This window comes from Talaromyces proteolyticus (genome assembly GCF_021365285.1).
Source record: "Talaromyces proteolyticus strain PMI_201 chromosome Unknown BGW36scaffold_2, whole genome shotgun sequence".
NCBI lineage: Eukaryota > Fungi > Ascomycota > Eurotiomycetes > Eurotiales > Trichocomaceae > Talaromyces > Talaromyces proteolyticus.
Genome location: NW_025764278.1, coordinates 2959202 through 2977621, shown reverse-complemented (window position 1 = coordinate 2977621; position 18420 = coordinate 2959202). Strand labels below are relative to the sequence as shown.

Here is an 18420-nt window from a genome sequence, read left to right as displayed (position 1 = left end):
AGCCTGAAAGCTAACTAGTAAATGCCACGAAATCAAAAACACTATTTCAAATCCCCTTTCCACCCCGCTATTCAACAAAAACAAAGCATAATAAACCAGAAAAAATTAAAATTGTAGAAAAATAGCTATGCCTCAATAAGGATGATGGTGCGAGCAATTCTCGGGTTGGAATTTAGCTAAGTCAAAAAGAGTCGTCGATCTTGACGCGCTAGCCGAATCAGGGATACAGAAAATTGACCCTGAATCTAATGATAATACTTTCAACGCTGATATTTTCTCGGTAAGATAAGTCAGTATGTTGCGCATTGTGTGTTACAGGCTGAAATAATGTGATTCGAATCTCTGACTATTGGATATGAATAATCGTACAGTGATCCCTCCACCAAAATACAAATCCTGGCGCCTCTCAAGGTATAAATATATCACACACGCCATCAGATAAGTAGTTTGAACATTTTAGATGAAAATCTCCGTTTGTCCCCCTTTCCCCCTGTTTCAAATAAAGTCCTTCAACTTCTACATATGTACTTCTAACAAGACAATGAGGTCTAACTAGTTCCACAAATGGGATTGTCTGACACTGATCCTCCACGAAGGCATCTGGAGTTAGAATCTGGCAGACTTTACAATGAGGCATGATTTGATGCAGCATTAAAGTAGCTACAAGTTTACGAGCCTAGTAGGTAATATTTTAAATGTTGACTTCGACATGTCATGGTATTGCAGTTTGCCACGCCGTAAGTCTCCCCATAACTGAAGCCATATTGGCAAACAAGCCATCTTTAACAACGGTCTCTAAAATAGTGTTTCTACCTAGCTTTCAAATGCTCTTGTAGTATATAAATCTCTATCCTTGTATTGATATTCCAGAATGTACTTTTGCAGCTCTTTGACTTTCCCGTTGTACGTGGCTCCTAAGTGACATTTTCAAACTCATCAATATAGTAATTGTCAATATTGACATATCAATAATCCCTTAAGCAACTGTGCCAATATATACGTAGAAGAGCATAACTCTCGAAGTTTATCCAAGTATAGCCCTACCTATATATAATGAACGTGAAAGAAGCTAGAAAATATCAATTATAAGAGTTAATGGATTAATTTAATTTGTTTGATATACTGAAGAGGAAATTAGTCTATATTATTATAATAATAAGCGCTCAGATTCTCTTATAAAAATCAATATATATAGAACTATGCTTTAAGATATAATTCTTTTATAATACATTAAAAATATCTCGCCAAAGAGATTAACATCTTTTTTGTTCGTATATATGTGTGTATTTTCACAAAGTACTAGCAGACGAGGCCGGTGTTTTGGCTAATTGGTTTGCTGGCTGAGCTGAAGGTCTGACCTCCAGTTGCCCATGGAAATCAGGGTGGTCGATGGGTTGGGAGTGGGTCAGACCAGCTGGGTTGCAAACAGGGCTCTGCATAGAGTGAGGCAGTGATTGTTAGCCTCGTAGTGAATTGCTGTGAATTGGTCTGTGCGCAAAGAAAGAATAATTAATGTTCCCACATCTTAGGATTGGTTGGAGCTTTGAAGCTGAAATATTCTTCAGCTGGTACATTGGATCATGCGCCGCTTTGGTCGATGCAAAGTGTGTTGGCCATCCCCATGGCGGCCACCAAGGGTAGATTCATCGTCGAGTTCCCAACGAACAGCATCATGGGAGCCGGGTAAATCTCGAATACTGTACGTAGGGAGTCCCATGGTGCTTCTTGTACGGGGTACTGATCTCAAGTTTGTGGCTTCTTCGAGAAGGGAAAACACCGGTATAGATCCCACCTGGCATCCTTTTCTTTTGGAGCGCCACAATCGGAGCAAAAATAAGTCATATATAGAAAGGGGAAACCAAAGACGGAGGGCAAATCTCACTCAATGGCAGGGACTTGTAACTGGAAAATATTTGCGAGGGCGATTGGGTAGAACGTATACGGGGACTTTGAGAAATCGAGAAGGAGAGTTGTTGCCCAAGGAATTCATAAAATGGTCCACATCTACTTGTAGATGGTGAAGCCGATACGCTGGAGTTAAAGACTAAATGACTCAACATAGTGTCCCAGCAACCTGAACGTAATAACGCAGAGTTGCATCGATCTAACCAAAGAAGTGAACTCTAAGCGCTAGACCTGTTGCACCCAAATTTCATGAAAGGCCCCCATTCATACACAGTCTCAGAAGATATGTCGAAACTGCTTTCAATAATCGAAGCGTTATTTTCATGTATCCAAGAATGATGACGTTATTGGCTCCAAAATCGATACTAATATGCCCACAGAGCTCTCAGAGTCGTCAGAAATAGCTTATACTGACACCCAATTAGGCAAGATTTGGTGGCATAAATTTGGCCATGCCATAAAAGCGCTCCGGACCACATCAACAAAATATTATGTACTTTCACAAATGTGTCTATCGACGATGGTAATGATCCGAAGCTTTGGCGGATCTTCTCATACATATAAACTGCCTAGTAAGCCAACCAACCAAGGCTACATGCTATTTGAAATTGCCGATCATGGTTTTATATATCACTTTTACCAGGCCAGCCAGACTCAGGGTATCATCAAGATATTCTTCAACGGCATTTGACTTCCACCAAACGAACTAGTGTTTGAGCTTATTGAAACACGCCCTAGAGATGACCACAGATATATCGTGTATTTTGACAACTATTTTACTAGTGTGGATCTATTTAGAAGGCTTCGACATATACAAATCGGTGTCTGACGACTCGGCCTATTTCTGCAGGTAAAGGCTTCCCGATACTATTCAAAAGTCTCAAAGACTTGAGCCACTATATGCCTTATCATTTTCTCTGTGCAAAGACAATTCGAGATGTCTTATGATTTCATGGCAAGATAATAAAGTTGTCCTCAGTCTCACTACAGTTCACACTGTAAACTAGACACAATCGGGCCCTTGCAACGTCAACTAATGGCCCCTAATACGCCGTGCGTTCGGGGATATGGCTGTCAAATTCATGTAAATCGCACGCTCTATTGACGACTATAACTTCAATACAGGGAGCTTCAATATGGCCAATCAACAACACGCTTCATATGAAACTAATATAAGGGCAATATCGCCCAAGGCAGCCCTTACGGAATTAGTGTCTTGATGTGGCAGTTATTAACGCGTGGAAGCTGCACCGCGTGAGTCTCCGAACGAGGCAGGCGACCCTCGATCTTATATCGCTTTCCGAACGGCTTTATATGAGAAGTTATTTAGTAATGCGCAGCCGATACAGTCACTAAAAAGGAAGACGCATGAGCTATGCTTGCCTGAACGCTGATTGGATAAATCCTTACTACATATAGTTGCCGAGGCCTAATGGGGCTTTATAAACGCTGCAGCTGGTTTTAATGGCGAAGCGTCAAAAAGGAGAAAAATCGGCACCTCTGGCCTCCGTGCAGTGGGTATGTGCAGACTGCAATATGCTGCTATGGCGGCTAGATTCTGGGCGAGCCTGCTTTCGGGCGTTCCGTACGCTATTACCCGTTAATATAGAGCAATAATTTCCTATTTAGGAAATAAATTAGCTTCAAATTATCATATATTTCATTGAATTTAGTATTATTTATTGTTTGATCGATATCCATAGTAATGGGTTCAATATCAAGCTTCAAGTTTTGTATGAAAGGGGTGAGTCCGAATCTACCACCCAGAGAGCGTGATGACGCTGAATCTTACGAGTATGACAGCGAAGGGGATAGAGCCTATAAAATGTAGAGATCAGGCCAAGGGAGAAGCGATTCCTAAATAATACTGTGATTGGTTGATTAACAGTATGAGGACCGCTGCGAAGCAGGTATCCAAGCTAAGGGCCAGTATTAACTTGCTTCAGTAAACGTTAACTTTTAATATGCAATAATATATAAATCACAGGATTTTCAATGTATTTGGCCATGATGCTGCTGAATAATGAGTTATCGAATAACTCTCGATTATTCGGGGGTGACTGTGCGGTTAGCATATTAATATGGGTTACCGATCGCCATGGCTTGCCTACTACGTTCTTCGTACACAAGATTCCCCAATGAATAGATGATATCGAATGGTGGCATTTCCGTATCCGATCGAGCAGACCGGATTTACGGTAAAGTCTTGTCACTCTCATTCTTTACGACGACTACACGTAACGAATTATTCCGGTCCATCGTCATTACATCAGATGGAGCTGGATTAGTTAATATTGTGTCTTATATCATATTGAAATAATAAACTTATTATTATACTAATCATCCAATATATTCTTCCTTTCTTGGACTAGCATTGACTACTGCATTTTCATAACACCAACCCCTAGTAATTACCTCGGCTCGGATGGAGCGTAATCTCGCCTATGGTCAAGGATCCCAAGGGCCAGCCGCTCGGCGTCCGCTCAGTAGCTCTGGTTCCCCTTCCTCCCGAACCAGATAGATATCCTCATGACGAACCCCGAACATGTCAACGAGGTAGATGCCCGGCTCTGAGGTAAATGCCATTCCGGCTTTGAGCAGGGTCTGCTGGTTCCCTTTGTTCAGGTAAGGACTTTCGTGTGCTGCTCGACCAATACCAGATATCAGTTAAAGTCGTACAAACTCTTCCAACTTATGCGAAAGTATATCCGGATGATAGAATTCACCTTTGATGCCAATTCCATGTCCAACACGATGAGTAAAAGCATCCCCGTATCCGGCGTCGGAAATAACCTTACGAGCTGCAATGTCTACGCCCGCCGCAGTAGAGTTCACGAGAAACTGATGGCTGGATTGTGTCTGGGCTTCAAAAACGATGTCCCAGATCTTCAACTTCTCCTGGATGCTGGCTGGTGGGAGTGTCCCGTTTGCCGGTTTTTCAAGAAATGGCGGAAAGAAGGTGCGGCAAATGTCAGAAGAGTAGCCAAATAGGTGGGCACTTTGGAAATATGTCAGCCTAAGTTTGTTGAGTCACTACATTCGGTAGTAGTATGAACTCACCCAACGTCGATTAAGACGAAGGTCTCCGGTTCCAGAACCTTTGAGCCATTTGTTCCTCCATGGGGATTCGCTGCGTTTTCGTCTTTATGGTTGTCATTAACCGGGTTCAAACATCATGTTCCATCTACATACCGAAAAGGACAATATCAAAGAATGGATCTAACCCAGCACTCCGAAGGGTATTATCCAATGCTTCTGCAACCTCGTTCTCCATCAACCCGGGGTAAAGGCCTGATAAGCTTAACTCAGCATAATTGTGGCTGGAAACACAATGCCAGAGGCATTGGTGTTTTGAGTATGCCTTACATTTCCTCATCTGTCGCACAGCTTCTACTGTCCCAGTATTGACAGCACGGAGAATACCTACCTCCTTGGCGGTTTTAATCTGGCGCACTCTTTCCGCTTCTCCCCCAAGGCCGGTGATATCGAAACCAGCAGATCCCAAGCCACGTTGAATGAAATCGCGCATTTCCTCGTCGACCATTAATCGCGGTGTGTGATTCAGTGCCGAAAAAATGTCAGAGTGTTTCAACGTTATATAGGGATTCCAGTGTTCTTCCCACGGAATGATTTCCGCAGGCTCTGAGAATGGCATATTTAACAGACGAGCGCGCTCGGCTTCAAACGACGGGCAGAGAAAGGATGTCTTGGCAATGATCTCGCCAGATGCAAGACGATCGGGCTGAATGACCATCAAGAAAGGTCGCTCCTCTGGCTGTGATAGTCAAATTAGAATTAATGCTTGAGGTTGAGGTTGAGGCTGCTAAAGCAGTACGGGCATTTTACCTCCCACACTTCCCATTCGCGCTGGCTCACATTCGCATAGTATTTGAATGTGTAGCCTGGCTCTATAACAAATGCATCCACCGCGTCGGCGATAAGTGCCTGGGCGAGGCGGTTACGGCGCTCTTCATAGTCGTCCAAAGCAATTGGAATTGCACTGTCGAGGAAGTACAGCCCTGTATCCTGAAAATTCTGAATGGAGCATTCTTGAAACTGCTCAAAAGCCGAGGTCAGTTGCAAAGGCGAATGCTCTGCATCATTGGTCAAGTACTATATCTATTCTCAGTTTCGTAACTTCTGCATCCTTTTTAGTTTCTGTGAGCGAGACTTACGTAGGAAAAATGGTGGTAAGAAAAAAAGCCCAACAGCAGAAGGGCTGCTTGTTCAATCTTCTTCAAAAAATACTTACCTGACCCTTGAGATCTCCTCGGGGACTGTAGCTCCAGGGAGCCATATTTCTCCAGCATTGTCAAGTAGGATGCGTGCGAAGTCAACCACATATGCAATCCACCAGCCAGAGATGGTTCTAGTTCTTATCTCTTGAATGAATAACGCCTGTCATACAGAGTATAACTATCCAGACGCCCCCGAAGTTTTCTGTTTGTTTCCTATGCTCTCTCCCAATTCTTTTTGAGGTTGCAGGATGCCACCGATTTTGTGCAGGATAGGAGTTTCTAGGGGTGGAGACGGTGGAGCGTCAACAGTGTAGTCCGTGTCAACATGCTGGAACGAAATACCCGAGTAGGTATCTGGTCCCCGCAACCTTAACTGAACCCACCAATGATGTGAGTTAGCGTACATTTTCGGCGACACTTGCAGTCAGTCGCTGAGACACCAGTTCCTTAGGAAGGTCATAGCGAAGTCACTGCTGTGTTTTCTCCAGTCGGGGTACATTATTGAGATTATCACGGGATAACATTTCCATTAGCCTCGGCCTTGATCCGACATGGTGGAGTGATAGTGAAAAGCTAACTCAGATAATGAATATATGATAAATGCTACTTAGAGTGCGCTATAAAAGCTTGCTTAGAGTAGACTCTAATGACCGCCTTGACTGTCTGAATTCCTTTTCGAAATCCCCAAAATGGCCATCGAAACTATAGTCACTGACGGTGGTAGCAACACCCCCGGACTTAAGACCTACAATGAACCCAAAGGTGATGTCAAAGAATCCAAAATCACATCCGATGATACATGTCATGGCGCCAACGACCAGAATGTTGCTGCGGGAGCTTTCAGTAAACCTAAACAATACTCTAAGCTGTCCGTCTTCCTCATGATTGTGTTTTCCGGTCTAGCGATTGGCTCTGATGGTTTCAACGCTTCCATAATCGGTAACCTGGAACTTATCATGGAGGTAATCTATCCAGAATCTCTCACGACCGCTGTGTCGTCTCGTCTGTCAAATGCTTTCATGGTGGGCATGATTATCGGCATGCTATCCTTTGGTTATGTGGCCGACAGGCTTGGCCGCAAGACAGGTGCTATCCTCACCACCACCATTCTAGTTGTGGGAATCGCGCTCAGTGCCGGCGCAAGTGGGGTAACGCAGAATGGGATGTTCTGGATGTTGATTGTCGCGAGAGGAATGGCAGGCGTAGGTGCTGGTGGGTAAGTGCTTTGAAGTCGTTTCCGCATCGATCAACTTTCTGTCTCCCACCAGAGCAATATCTGAAAACTTTCGAACAGGGAGTACCCTGTTGCAGGCGCAGGTGCTGTAGAAGCAACGGATGAAGAGACTACTGTACGTAGTAATAGAGGTTTTATATTCGCAATGATTGCTGACCTCTCCGCCTCCCTCGGATTCGTCTTCGGAGCACTTGTTCCGTTGTTGCTTCTTCTCTGTATCCATCAGCAGGAAAGACGTTACAACGTTGTTTGGCGGGTTGCTCTCGCTCTAGGGGCTATTCCACCCCTATCAATTTTCTGGTTTCGATACCGCATGGCTATTAGCTCCGCTTACCGTAAGAGTTCGATGAAGAAGCACCGAGTGCCATACTGGTTAGCATTGAAAAAATATTGGCGACCATTGATCGGGGTTTGTAGTTCATGGTTCATGTGAGTGATGTACTAATATTCTGTTGAGAAAGACGGCACACCGACTAAAACATCTCAGTTACAACTACATTGCTTATCCCTTTGGCCTCTTCTCTTCCACCATTGTCAACCGAGTGAATCCAACCTCATCTCTCGTTGTAACGATGGGCTGGGGAACTCTGATCAACTGCTTCTACATTCCTGGCGCATTCATCGGTGGCTTCCTTTCGGACAGGATCGGGAGACGCCGCACAATGGCCCTAGGGTTCTTTCTCCAGGCTGTCTTGGGTTTTATTCTCGGAGGTGCCTTAGGACCCATAGAGAACCACCTCCCTCTCTTCATTGTACTGTACGGTATCTTCTTGACTCTTGGCGAGGTTGGCCCCGGCTCGACGATTGTACTTACTGCCAGCGAAAATTTCCCGACGGCGATCCGCGGTCATTGTGTCGGGTTTGCAGCTGCCTGGAGCAAAGCCGGTGCAGCTATTGGTACGCAGGTGTTCAAACCAATCCTTGCCAGTTGGGGAGCTGATGAGTTCCGTGGTACCCAGGCGGTGTTTCTGATTGGATCTGGGTTTGCGCTACTGGGAGCGTTGTTGGCCTGGTTCGTGCTTGTTGATTCCGATCAGGAACTGGATCGGGGAGATCAAGAATGGAAGGACTATTTGGCAGCAAATGGTTATAGTCATGTCCAATGGGGTACAGGTATTACGGATGGGACAGACTCTGTACCAGACTCAAAGGCTGCGGTGTAGCGAATAGTTGGTAGCATTCCTATCACAAGTTTACCTGGTACCTGTGCTGGTTTGCTCGTAGATTACCTTGGAGCCTTACACATGGTTTCGCCAATAATAGGCCTGGACAATTCCCTAGTCCCATGGGAATTGTCCAGGCCTACTAAGGGCTCACCGAGCCCCCTTAATCCTCCATCCCACTCAGGCCTTGCTCAGTGATCGCTCGGTGAGCACTCTGTGAGTTAGGCCGAGCATAAAGCGGCAACATGCTGTGGGATTTAGCGTCGCACATATTTGTTATATAAGCAGGAACCGGACTATAGAAGCGTACGCTGGTGCATGAAAAGACGTGACTCGTATATCTTTCTATGCTTTTTATGTCTGTAAACTAGTTCCATGTACTATTGTATATGTTGGCATTGGTATATCGATTCATAGCGTATATCTCAATCTCAATGGAGGACTATACAACCAGAGTTGAAATCAACTCCTGCCTGTATCAGATGAATTTTCCCGGAATAGAAAGAATCACACTTGAAAATACATTTACATGAATTAAACATTGCCCTATAATTCAATTTAGCCACACAATATTGAAAATAAGCGTTAATTTCGAAGTGTTACAGGAAAAACATATCTCTCTCCTGCCGCATAATGTAACCCTTTCATATATTAAACTCAACAAGGAGCTCCAGTTTTACCCAACTTTGATGTAGGATACAGAACGCTTGGCAATCCACCACTTGCCATTGGCACGGAAACATCTCCACTAGCTCCAACAGTTACATTCGTGCAACTAATCAGTTCGGTGAGCACTTGACCGGAAGAGTATCCGGTGCCGGACACGGTTATTGAGGAGGAACCGCCAGATGACCCGAGATTGGTTAGTACAGTGAGTAATTGAGTTCCATTAGAGCCTTTGCTCATAGCAAGGTTGTTGTTGTCTTGATAGATTGGGGTGTTCTGTTGACTATGTTAGCATGGATTTGTTGCATGGCTGAGGCGTACAGCAAAGATCGGAAACGACATGCCTTATTAGTTGTGAATCCACTGTCCACCTTGATTATGTAGTTTCGGATTTGATTGACTTTAGAAATCCATTGGTAGAGCTCTGCGGTGGTGTTATATCCGCTGAGCCATGTTGCCTCTCGGTTTTCGGGGTCAGAACCACCATTGTAATGCTGCTCTTGACCGGCGTAAATGATGGGGATACCATCCGACAAGATGGTAAAAGCAATTGCGTTCTTCGCAAGGGAATAGTCTTCCGTATAAGATGCAAATCGGGGATTGTCGTGATTTTCAACGAAAGTGCCCAAAAGAGTCGAATCGGCACAGTCCGACTTGACCGAGTTGATCATGTCGTACAGATCCGAGATGCTGCCACTGGAGTTCTGGAATGCGCGTTGCAGGGGGAAGTACATTGGATAGTTGAGAACTCCGTTTAGATAGTTCTGGTATGGGCAAGTGAAGGTCGGATCACCATCGAATACCTCGCCAACACAGTAAACACCCGACGCGTTGTTGTAGCCCGGCCAGAAGTCTGGTTGTATCTCCATTACGGAATCGAGACGAAGACCATCGACTAGAATCATCCACATCGTTAGTGGCTTTTTACTTAATGTATAGTGTGCATATATAATCAATATCCTACTAGAGTAATTCGACACCAATTCCCCAACCCAGCTATACCACATATTCTGAACATCCGTGCTTTGTGTGTCAAGATCCGGTAGAGATACAGTGGTATCGCCCATCCAACAATTCTGGACCATGGTGAGATTGTTGTAGTCGGTAATCTCGCAATAAGAATGGAAGTAGCTCTGGGAGTTAAAGGGATTGAAAGCAGAGTAGCTAACATCGGTCCCGGCGCCATCGTAACCCTGTTGTTGTTAACTATCAAATGGTCCTCTGAGTTTGAGAGAATATAAGAAGAGAATATGTTCACCATGTGGTTTGCTACAACGTCAACCATGAGATACATTCCTCGGTCATGCACCGCTTTGGAGAGGGCTTTCAAGTCGTCCGCCGTGCCGAGATTAGGATTAACAGCGTAACTACCAGGCACCGCCAGCCATTAATTAATGCTTAACGATAGCTATAGAGATACTCACGCATCCTGCTGCCAGTATCCATGATATGCCGTTCCATCACCTGTGGTTTGATTCAATTGCTCAGTAACTGGGGTAATCCAAATGGCTGTAAAGCCCATATTTTGGATATAATCCAACTATGTCCACATTAGAAATTTATCATTTCTGTAAACAAAGTCCGCTAATGCATACGTGATTGATGACTCCCTGCCATGATCCGCCGCAGTAGTTCTATGTCCGCTATTAGTAGCTGTACGCCGTTTGTTGATGATATGAACGTAGTTAAGACAACTTACACGTTGAGTAACGTCACATTCGGCTGTTGTCGAGTTGTCGGCACGACCAAATCGATCAGTCAGAAGAAAATAAATCGACTGTGAACGCCAGTCCGCAGGGCCGGCGGCAATGGCGATCCCAGATACTAGGGCTGCGCCAGCAAGTAGTGTGAGCTTCATTTAGTCGGATTATCCAAACTTAGAAGACTGGCAATGCAATGGAGCAATTGCTGTCTCCTTGAATCTTTGAGTATTCAGATATTGGGAACTGCGTGCTTCGCAGGCTATTTCGTAATTTTAATACAAACCCGAGGTCATTGGAAGGTTTTAAATAAGACTACGTACCCAATAATTTTTATAATGATGCTGATTTGTAGTGAAACAAACGAGTCCGACGGGTTGATCCCTGGGCCTAGTGACTTGGTGTTGGCGATTTCCCCGAGCCATATTTTTCTTCTTAAGGGTGACGGAGAATCATCATTGTTTCAAAGGTTAAGATTTAACAGACTACGCTGTCAGCAAGGGTTAACTGCTCGGTCACTTGCATATCAACTATGCTTATAACTTAGCAAGGAATACCTCCCCGCAGATCCCCAGACATTGACGTAGCCGCCCGCGAACTCGGCAGCTATACGAATCATAACCAAGCTATTGTTACAATTGCGGTGAATCGGTGATATTCATAATTCATATTACAGACTACTCTTTACCTGTACCTTCCAACTGCTAACTTCCTAGTTTTTGCAGGGGATAAGCCATTTTGCCGTTTAACTGCCGATATTATCAATAAGACTGTTATTATTCACTGTACCATCATGCTACTGGCTGTCTGCAAGAAATCGCTAATTGCCAGGGGTACAGTTTTTACGGGCGGATTAATATCGCAAATCAGACAGGTTCGGATGCAAAGCGACGATCGCAAGTTTTAGTGACCCCTCTAGGCGGATAGTGCGTAGTGAATAGCCCCAACCCCCCCTGCGTCCTCCGATTAATATTATTGATTCATTTTCCTTTTCAACCCGGGAGGGCTGATGATTGCATGACTAGCAAGATAAATAGGCTTTCCTTTCTCTTTTTCAATTCGCTTCTAGTTATATTTGGACTCAGTCCTGAATCTGAACATGACCGATTTAAGCAAAATTTGTCGAAACCCTAGCCCATTCTCAATGCCGAGATTGATGGCAGTGGCGTCTGGAGCAGCAAATGAATACAACCTCACGCGGCCCTGACTCCACCCCACTAACCTTCGCTTTGGTTGAAAGCCATATAACTCGCCAGCCAGTGCAGCTACTGACATTTTCCGTTAGATTAGGACCACCAGGTCCGGCTCTATGGGAGGTCAAGTGCAAAGAGCCGCCCTGGTGATTTGATAGGTGAAGCTTGAAGTCCAATCTATCTTCAGAGAGCAAGCCAGTGGGCACGATTGGAGAGTTGCAGTAGGAATCGGGATCGGTTATGGCGAAAATCATCTCCAGTATTGGCATGTGTAAAATATAGTCATGTGTCAAGCTTTGATCCCTATCGTGCCATTGTGACATTGTCTATTACTACGTTTCGACTGGTTTTGAAGATATAACTGCGTGTTTTGCCATGTGAAATATTATCTACAATAAATACCTTGTTTATATCCTTTGTTAGTTTCATAGCCATAACCGGCACGATGGCCAAGACCGCTCTTTTGGCCGCGTTTAGTATTCTGTGCATCGCCCATTCATCGTCCGATTTCGTTCCACGAGCTACAGGCTCATTGGACTCGTTTATTTCTAACGAAACACCCATCGCCTTACAAGGAGTATTGAATAATATTGGATCAAGTGGTTCATTCTCGGAGGAAGTGAGTGAAGGAGTTGTGATCGCTAGCCCTAGTAAACAAGATCCCAACTGTACGGGTTCCGACTAGAATTAAAGTCACATTTTTTCAGCCAAAATTGACCTATTTCTAGATTTTTACTCCTGGACTCGGGACTCCGCTCTTACTCTAAAATGCCTTGTGGATGAATTCATCGCGGGAAACTCAGATCTGGAATCTGTTATAAAAGAGTACATCAGCACATCAGCTTCAATCCAGGGGATCTCGAATCCTTCCGGTGATTTGTCCGATGGTAAAGGCCTTGGTGAGCCCAAATTTATGGTCAATGCGACCGCCTTCACGGGCTCCTGGGGCCGTCCGCAACGTGACGGACCGGCGCTGAGAGCAACGGCTATGATTGCATATGCCAACTATTTGATTGTAAGTGATTGATCGAGAAAGGAGGGTGGTGGGCTAATATTAATATTCTTTTAGAGTAATGGGGAAAACTCTACAGTAGACTCCATCATTTGGCCAATCGTGCAAAACGATTTGGCATACGTCGCGCAGTATTGGAATGAAACAACGTTCGGTAGGAAACACCAGCTGACTATGATAGTACTATTAAATGCAATGTTAACATTATCATAGACCTCTGGGAAGAAGTGCAAGGATCATCCTTCTTCACCACCGCAGTACAACATCGTGCACTCGTCCAAGGAAACGCCTTGGCTACCACACTGGGCCATTCTTGCGCGAATTGCGTCTCTCAGGCTCCCCAGATTCTGTGCTTCCTGCAGTCATATTGGACCGGCTCGTCCATCCTCGCAAACTTTGCCGATAATGGTCGCTCAGGTGTTGATGTCAACTCGGCCATTGGAGTTATAGCCACATTTGATCCCGAGGCAGGCTGCGATGATACGACTTTCCAACCCTGCTCTGCGAGAGCTCTTGCCAATCACAAGGTCCTTACTGATTCTTTCCGTGACGTGTTCTCGCTCAACGCAAATATCAGTGCTGGTACTGCCGTCGCTGTTGGCCGTTACCCAGAAGATGTTTTCCAGGGCGGAAATCCTTGGTACTTAGCCACTTCAGCCGCCGCTGAACAACTATACGATGCAATCTATCAATGGAAAAAACAGGGCTCGATCAACATCACTTCCATCAGCTTGCCATTCTTCAAAGATGTATATTCTTCAGCTGCCACAGGAAGCTACAGCAGTTCTGATTCGGCCTTCAACGATATCATCTCGGCCGTGACGACCTATGCAGATGGCTACCTGAGCATTGTCGCACAATACACCCCTAGTGACGGCACACTGACAGAACAGTTCCAGCGTGACGAGGGGTTTCCGATCTCCGCATCTGGTCTTACATGGTCGTATGCCGCTTTTCTTACTGCAGCTGCCCGCCGAGCCTCGACTGTCCCGGCGTCGTGGGGTGGAAGCAATGCCAATACCGTCCCATCTACCTGCTCTGCTTCACCACCTACTGGTAGTTACACATCAGCCACAGAGACATCCTGGCCGACTGCACCTGCAACGAGCACACGCCCCGCATGCTCTGCACCTAGCGATGTCTCGGTAACATTCCAGGAAATCATCTCCACCAACGAAGGTGATGAAATCTACCTAGCAGGCAACATTGAGGCACTCAAAAATTGGTCCACCACGAATGCTATCTTATTGAGCGCGAAGGATTATCGGTCTGCCGATAACTTGTGGTACACTGAGCTCTCGTTGCCGGCGGGTACCAGTTTCGAGTACAAATTCTTCAAGAATACCAGTGGAACCATCACATGGGAGGATGATCCAAACAGGTCGTACACTGTTTCTCAGGATTGTGGTGTCAGCACAGCCTGCGTAAATGATGAGTGGCAATGAATTTTAGACTGCTATAGGTTGATGTATAGGTAAAGCAGACGATTAGATATGATTGAAAGTAATTGAGATAAGAATACTTGTCTATTAGTTGAACTCTGTATATTTTAGACAATGGAGGTTATAATTATCAGTTAATGATCAAAGGTAGGATATCCCAACAAAACCTTCCCGACTTTCGGTATGCAGCGCACGGGTATGGTGCTAAAAAAACAAGACAAGTCAAAACAAGTGTACTGTAAGCCTGTATAAGCGCGTAATTTAGTGCGCAGAACTGTCGTTTGTATACAAGATAGCAAAAGCAAGAGTGAAAGATATAAGTAAAAACAGATGAAGTAAAACTCTATACCGCATGCAGTATAAGTTAAGTCATGACCGTCATAAGCCTTTGAGAATAAGGGGTGGGGGAAAGGACATGACTGCATGGGTAAACCTTGGTATCGTGTTTTTTCTTTTGTGGAAAGGAGACCTTTCCAAATAAACATAAGCAAAATAATAATAACATTAGATCAAGTAACATATGGCGAGTCAGAGAAAGGCGGGATATTGATATTGATACTGTGATGCGATGCACGAGATGCCATCGAAACCCGTCGATAACAATCGTCGTGGCCAGTATTGTTCTGCTGATGATGATGTTGTTGTTGCTGCCGCCCGTCATTAGGCAATCTATTGCAAGCTGTGCTGGTACCAAGTGGCCCTTGAAAGGAATTTAAACCTGCATCACCAACAGGCCAGGTTGATGCAGCAGCAGCAGCAGTGGTAGGGGACATCTCTTCTGGAGTGTAGCGCATTGTATTTGTCATGGTCGCCGGCGACTCTAAGCCAAATACACAGCTTGTTCGTTCGAGTAGAGAAGGGAAAAGATAAGACCGTGAGCCGCGGATACGACTAAGGGTGTTCAGGATCCCCCAAAGGAGTTCTTTGGGATCGGCTACTGTGCTTGTGAGGTGGGTTGAGGCGTTAGGGCGGAGATTGCGCGTCACATCGGCAATGGAAATACCCATGTCGTATAGTTTTTGCTCCTAGATCACAAATGGTAGAGTTAGCGGTCCTGTCAAACACATGTTCGAGTTCATTGTCAAAGCTTACCATGCCAATACCATGAGCATCAATGGCGCTTTGAGACACAGACCCAACAACATCCATAAGTGCCTTTCCGATCATTACAGGTAAGTGGAATGGTAGCGATGTGTCTGTGTTTGATGGGCGTGGAGAGCTACCCATAGATAGCTTCCACATCATGGCCTGAAGCCATTGTTGCGTCACAAGGATATCTACTTGTTGAATCTGCATCATTCCTTCAAACGGAACTGACTCGCATAGGCTCTGTTGGATGTCATTTGCCACGGAGCCTGATGAAAAGGCTTCATCACATCCGATTGCCACCCAGTCATATAGATCTGGCGTCAGCTTTTCGAATATGTTGATGAGGTTAAGAAAACCATATTCCAGAACTGGGTCATCGGAGTAAAGAACTTTGGGTTTGTTTATAGAGTTTCGGAGCATGACTGGCTTGGCTTGCTGCAGAGCGTACGCTCTACATGTCTAAAGTTTAGCAGATACAACCAATCTTTGGACTAGAAATGGCTAACCTCTCAGTGATAAACAGTAACCAGAACACTCTCCGGTGCTCTTCGGCTTTATTCGCCTCGAGCTCTGAGTATGTGGCTTCTCGATGCAGACCAAGGGTATGGGCTATAGATGTCGTTTGACTGAGGTAGAACCATGCCTGGTCCTGACGGTCAAGGTTGCCAAATGCAGCGAAAAGAAAGAAAGAAGTAAGTAGTGACTCAAGACTCATGTTTTCGGGTATGTCACAATGTCTTCTGGCACTTATGGCTTCTAAAAGTAGTTCTTCTCCCGACATGGAGGAGCCTGGCTCGAGTAATGAAAGTTCTGTTCCATCGTCGACACCATCTAACTTGAGCTGCACATGAGTGGCCGCGCAAAGGGCGGCCATGAAGGCGTATCGCTGAGGAGTGAGCATTTCAGGCTCGCGGCTATCATTGAGCACCTGTTCCGCACGCACTACTGGCATGATTGGATACAGGTACTTCAAGTATATGTTTACATGGGCCAGCAACACTGTTGATGACAGTCTTCGTGGCTGTGGCAGGGGCATCTGATAATTATGAAGCTCATATTGCGAGTCCATGGACTCGGGAGACGAGTACCCTTCACCAGCCGGATAATTCCATGATAAAGATGAAACAGACCCGTCCACTATCAATTCTAGAATTAGCATTAGAAATAATCATATCCCCGGTCACACAGTATTGAAAATGCTTCCATCTTTATGACCAGGAAATGATAGGGTCCGTGAGGGACTTACGCGGAAACTGAGATTTAGATTTGTACACCTGCTCAACACTCTGAGGAGTTGGATACTGTGAAGCCAGCGGATGAAGTGGTGCCAGAGGATACAAGGTGCGAAACTTAGGCCCCTTCCGCTGCAAGATATCGCTATATGAGCATGATAGCAGCAGCCGCTGACATTTGTCACACGGCCGAGCTCGATTGCATTTAATTTTCCGTCGGCGACAATTATCACAAGCCTGTTTAACGGACTTCTTTATCGAGGACGGCGATGACGCTGGGGCGGCTGGCTCGGAATCCATGTTGTGAGGTTATGGAGCTTGGTGGCACAAAAATAAGATATAATAGGAAAGGGAGAACAACATGTACGCATAAATTATAATTCAAACGAGGGACAAGAAGAGTGGCGATGGTAGAGTATCAACCCTGCATCGACATGATTGTGTAACTCATCGCACGGCAGTATGATCGTTTTTTCTGCGGTTGTGGATACATCGGCTCATTTAACGGCAATCACCTAGTACTTGGATGTGGATACCCCCATTAACCCTTATACATCGAAAGCCTTTTCTATCTGCAGAAGAATGGTGACGTTCGTCCTTCGATCTACTGCGTTAATATTCGGGTTAAGATGGGAAGAGTGCTAAACTGGGGAAGATGGAGGCAAGAAGAGCGGGGGGTGGAGGGACACTTGCACCAATTCGGGGGTCTCGGTGTGAGATCAAGGCCCCTGGCCATTTCATAAAAACTACTAATTACATTTCACGGTAACAATCTGATGGCTATGACTCGTCGCCGAATCCACTTCAACCCCTGGGGCCGGCATGGTAAACAATCGTGGAGCCATCCGGGAGATCGATGCACGGTGGAGCGACATAATCTATATGCGTTCTTCATCCCAGGCGATCGCCCATCCAGTCCGCCTTCTTGAAAGGAGGCTTATGACATTGTCTCCCCCCCTTTGACCTGGTTTGAATATTGTATACACAAGGTGGCACCAGCCAGTTATGCGCGTGCGTCGCATCGGCTTATCATTGATCTGGTCTGTATCCGATCTTCGGAACGGCAGGGTGAGCCGTTTTCTGCTCCCCGCTCCATCCCCACCAATGCATGTCCTTCTCAAGAATGGTCTTATCATAATAATCATCTAGCCGCTAACTGATCGCCGGCTACACCGGTTCTACTGTATTTGAGTCCTATCACTGCTTCACCTTAATCTTGGTAGGATGGCATCGAATCCCGGCGGAATAATCGGGAAGGAGATATTCGGTAGCATAGTGTATGTCTATGATCGTCTTGTGGTCACTTATCTGCAGGAACATATGCCGCTAACCCACAAAGCCTGCCCATAATTGATCCTGAAGTGCTGGCTTCTGTCTTTGGGTCAGGCTGGCGGCGAGTGGCAGGTATCCAAGGGAAAAAGACAGCCATACTGTTAGCGTGATAACACCCGAGGTAGCCACCAATAATATAAATGCAAGTAATGAAGCCCGAGCTCAGGTAGCCAGACGACGCCTCAACCTGGGGTACATGCATCAAAGAGGGGTC

General features: G+C 45.5%; 5 protein-coding genes across 5 annotated transcripts; 2 read left to right on the top strand and 3 right to left on the bottom strand.

The window, feature by feature from the left end:
* Positions 1 to 4205: 4205 nt before the first annotated feature.
* On the bottom strand, positions 4206 to 6445 carry BGW36DRAFT_370698 (peptidase M24, structural domain-containing protein). Its single transcript, XM_046215276.1, has 7 exons — positions 6081 to 6445; positions 5752 to 6018; positions 5272 to 5680; positions 5098 to 5196; positions 4966 to 5047; positions 4632 to 4903; positions 4206 to 4547 (listed from the first exon to the last, which is right to left on the bottom strand). The coding sequence occupies exons 1-7, from the start codon at positions 6246 to 6248 to the stop codon at positions 4354 to 4356; spliced, it is 1491 nt and encodes a 496-aa protein (XP_046077162.1). The 5' UTR covers positions 6249 to 6445; the 3' UTR covers positions 4206 to 4353.
* A 558-nt stretch (positions 6446 to 7003) lies between these two features.
* On the top strand, positions 7004 to 8793 carry BGW36DRAFT_313696 (major facilitator superfamily transporter). The gene is made up of 4 exons (XM_046212522.1): positions 7004 to 7359; positions 7438 to 7806; positions 7865 to 8626; positions 8673 to 8793. Exons 1-3 carry the CDS (start codon positions 7025 to 7027, stop codon positions 8538 to 8540), a joined length of 1380 nt encoding a protein of 459 aa, XP_046077161.1. The 5' UTR covers positions 7004 to 7024; the 3' UTR covers positions 8541 to 8626; positions 8673 to 8793.
* A 190-nt stretch (positions 8794 to 8983) lies between these two features.
* On the bottom strand, positions 8984 to 11064 carry BGW36DRAFT_458264 (putative alpha-amylase; the record flags this gene model as incomplete). Its single annotated transcript, XM_046222005.1, has 7 exons — positions 8984 to 9482; positions 9578 to 10101; positions 10171 to 10399; positions 10465 to 10573; positions 10631 to 10746; positions 10802 to 10840; positions 10906 to 11064. The coding sequence occupies 7 exons, from the start codon at positions 11062 to 11064 to the stop codon at positions 9198 to 9200; spliced, it is 1461 nt and encodes a 486-aa protein (XP_046077160.1). The 3' UTR covers positions 8984 to 9197.
* A 1480-nt stretch (positions 11065 to 12544) lies between these two features.
* On the top strand, positions 12545 to 14556 carry BGW36DRAFT_287141 (putative glucoamylase precursor; the record flags this gene model as incomplete). The annotated part of the gene is made up of 4 exons (XM_046210484.1): positions 12545 to 12767; positions 12828 to 13114; positions 13169 to 13265; positions 13325 to 14556. 4 exons carry the CDS (start codon positions 12545 to 12547, stop codon positions 14554 to 14556), a joined length of 1839 nt encoding a protein of 612 aa, XP_046077159.1.
* A 79-nt stretch (positions 14557 to 14635) lies between these two features.
* On the bottom strand, positions 14636 to 17674 carry BGW36DRAFT_97277 (fungal-specific transcription factor domain-containing protein). Its single transcript, XM_046222734.1, has 4 exons — positions 16889 to 17674; positions 16149 to 16779; positions 15646 to 16093; positions 14636 to 15578 (listed from the first exon to the last, which is right to left on the bottom strand). The coding sequence occupies exons 1-4, from the start codon at positions 17172 to 17174 to the stop codon at positions 15063 to 15065; spliced, it is 1881 nt and encodes a 626-aa protein (XP_046077158.1). The 5' UTR covers positions 17175 to 17674; the 3' UTR covers positions 14636 to 15062.
* Between the last annotated feature and the right edge of the window lie 746 nt (positions 17675 to 18420).

Bases quoted from the DNA above. Each gene is read 5' to 3' on its own strand.
- BGW36DRAFT_97277 (XM_046222734.1), bottom strand. From the start codon at position 17,174: ATGGATTCCGAGCCAGCCGCCCCAGCGTCATCGCCGTCCTCGATAAAG. The intron at 16,780-16,888 runs GTAAGTCCCTCA...TAGAATTGATAG, and splicing joins ATCTAAATCTCAGTTTCCGC to TGGACGGGTCTGTTTCATCT. The intron at 15,579-15,645 runs GTAAGCTTTGAC...TTTGTGATCTAG, and splicing joins ATGCTCATGGTATTGGCATG to GAGCAAAAACTATACGACAT.
- BGW36DRAFT_370698 (XM_046215276.1), bottom strand. From the start codon at position 6,248: ATGTGGTTGACTTCGCACGCATCCTACTTGACAATGCTGGAGAAATAT. The intron at 5,197-5,271 runs GTAAGGCATACT...TAAGCTTATCAG, and splicing joins TGTGCGACAGATGAGGAAAT to GCCTTTACCCCGGGTTGATG. The intron at 4,904-4,965 runs GTGAGTTCATAC...ATATTTCCAAAG, and splicing joins TTCGTCTTAATCGACGTTGG to TGCCCACCTATTTGGCTACT.
- BGW36DRAFT_313696 (XM_046212522.1), top strand. From the start codon at position 7,025: ATGATTGTGTTTTCCGGTCTAGCGATTGGCTCTGATGGTTTCAACGCT. The intron at 7,360-7,437 runs GTAAGTGCTTTG...ACTTTCGAACAG, and splicing joins GCAGGCGTAGGTGCTGGTGG to GGAGTACCCTGTTGCAGGCG. The intron at 7,807-7,864 runs GTGAGTGATGTA...AAAACATCTCAG, and splicing joins GTTTGTAGTTCATGGTTCAT to TTACAACTACATTGCTTATC.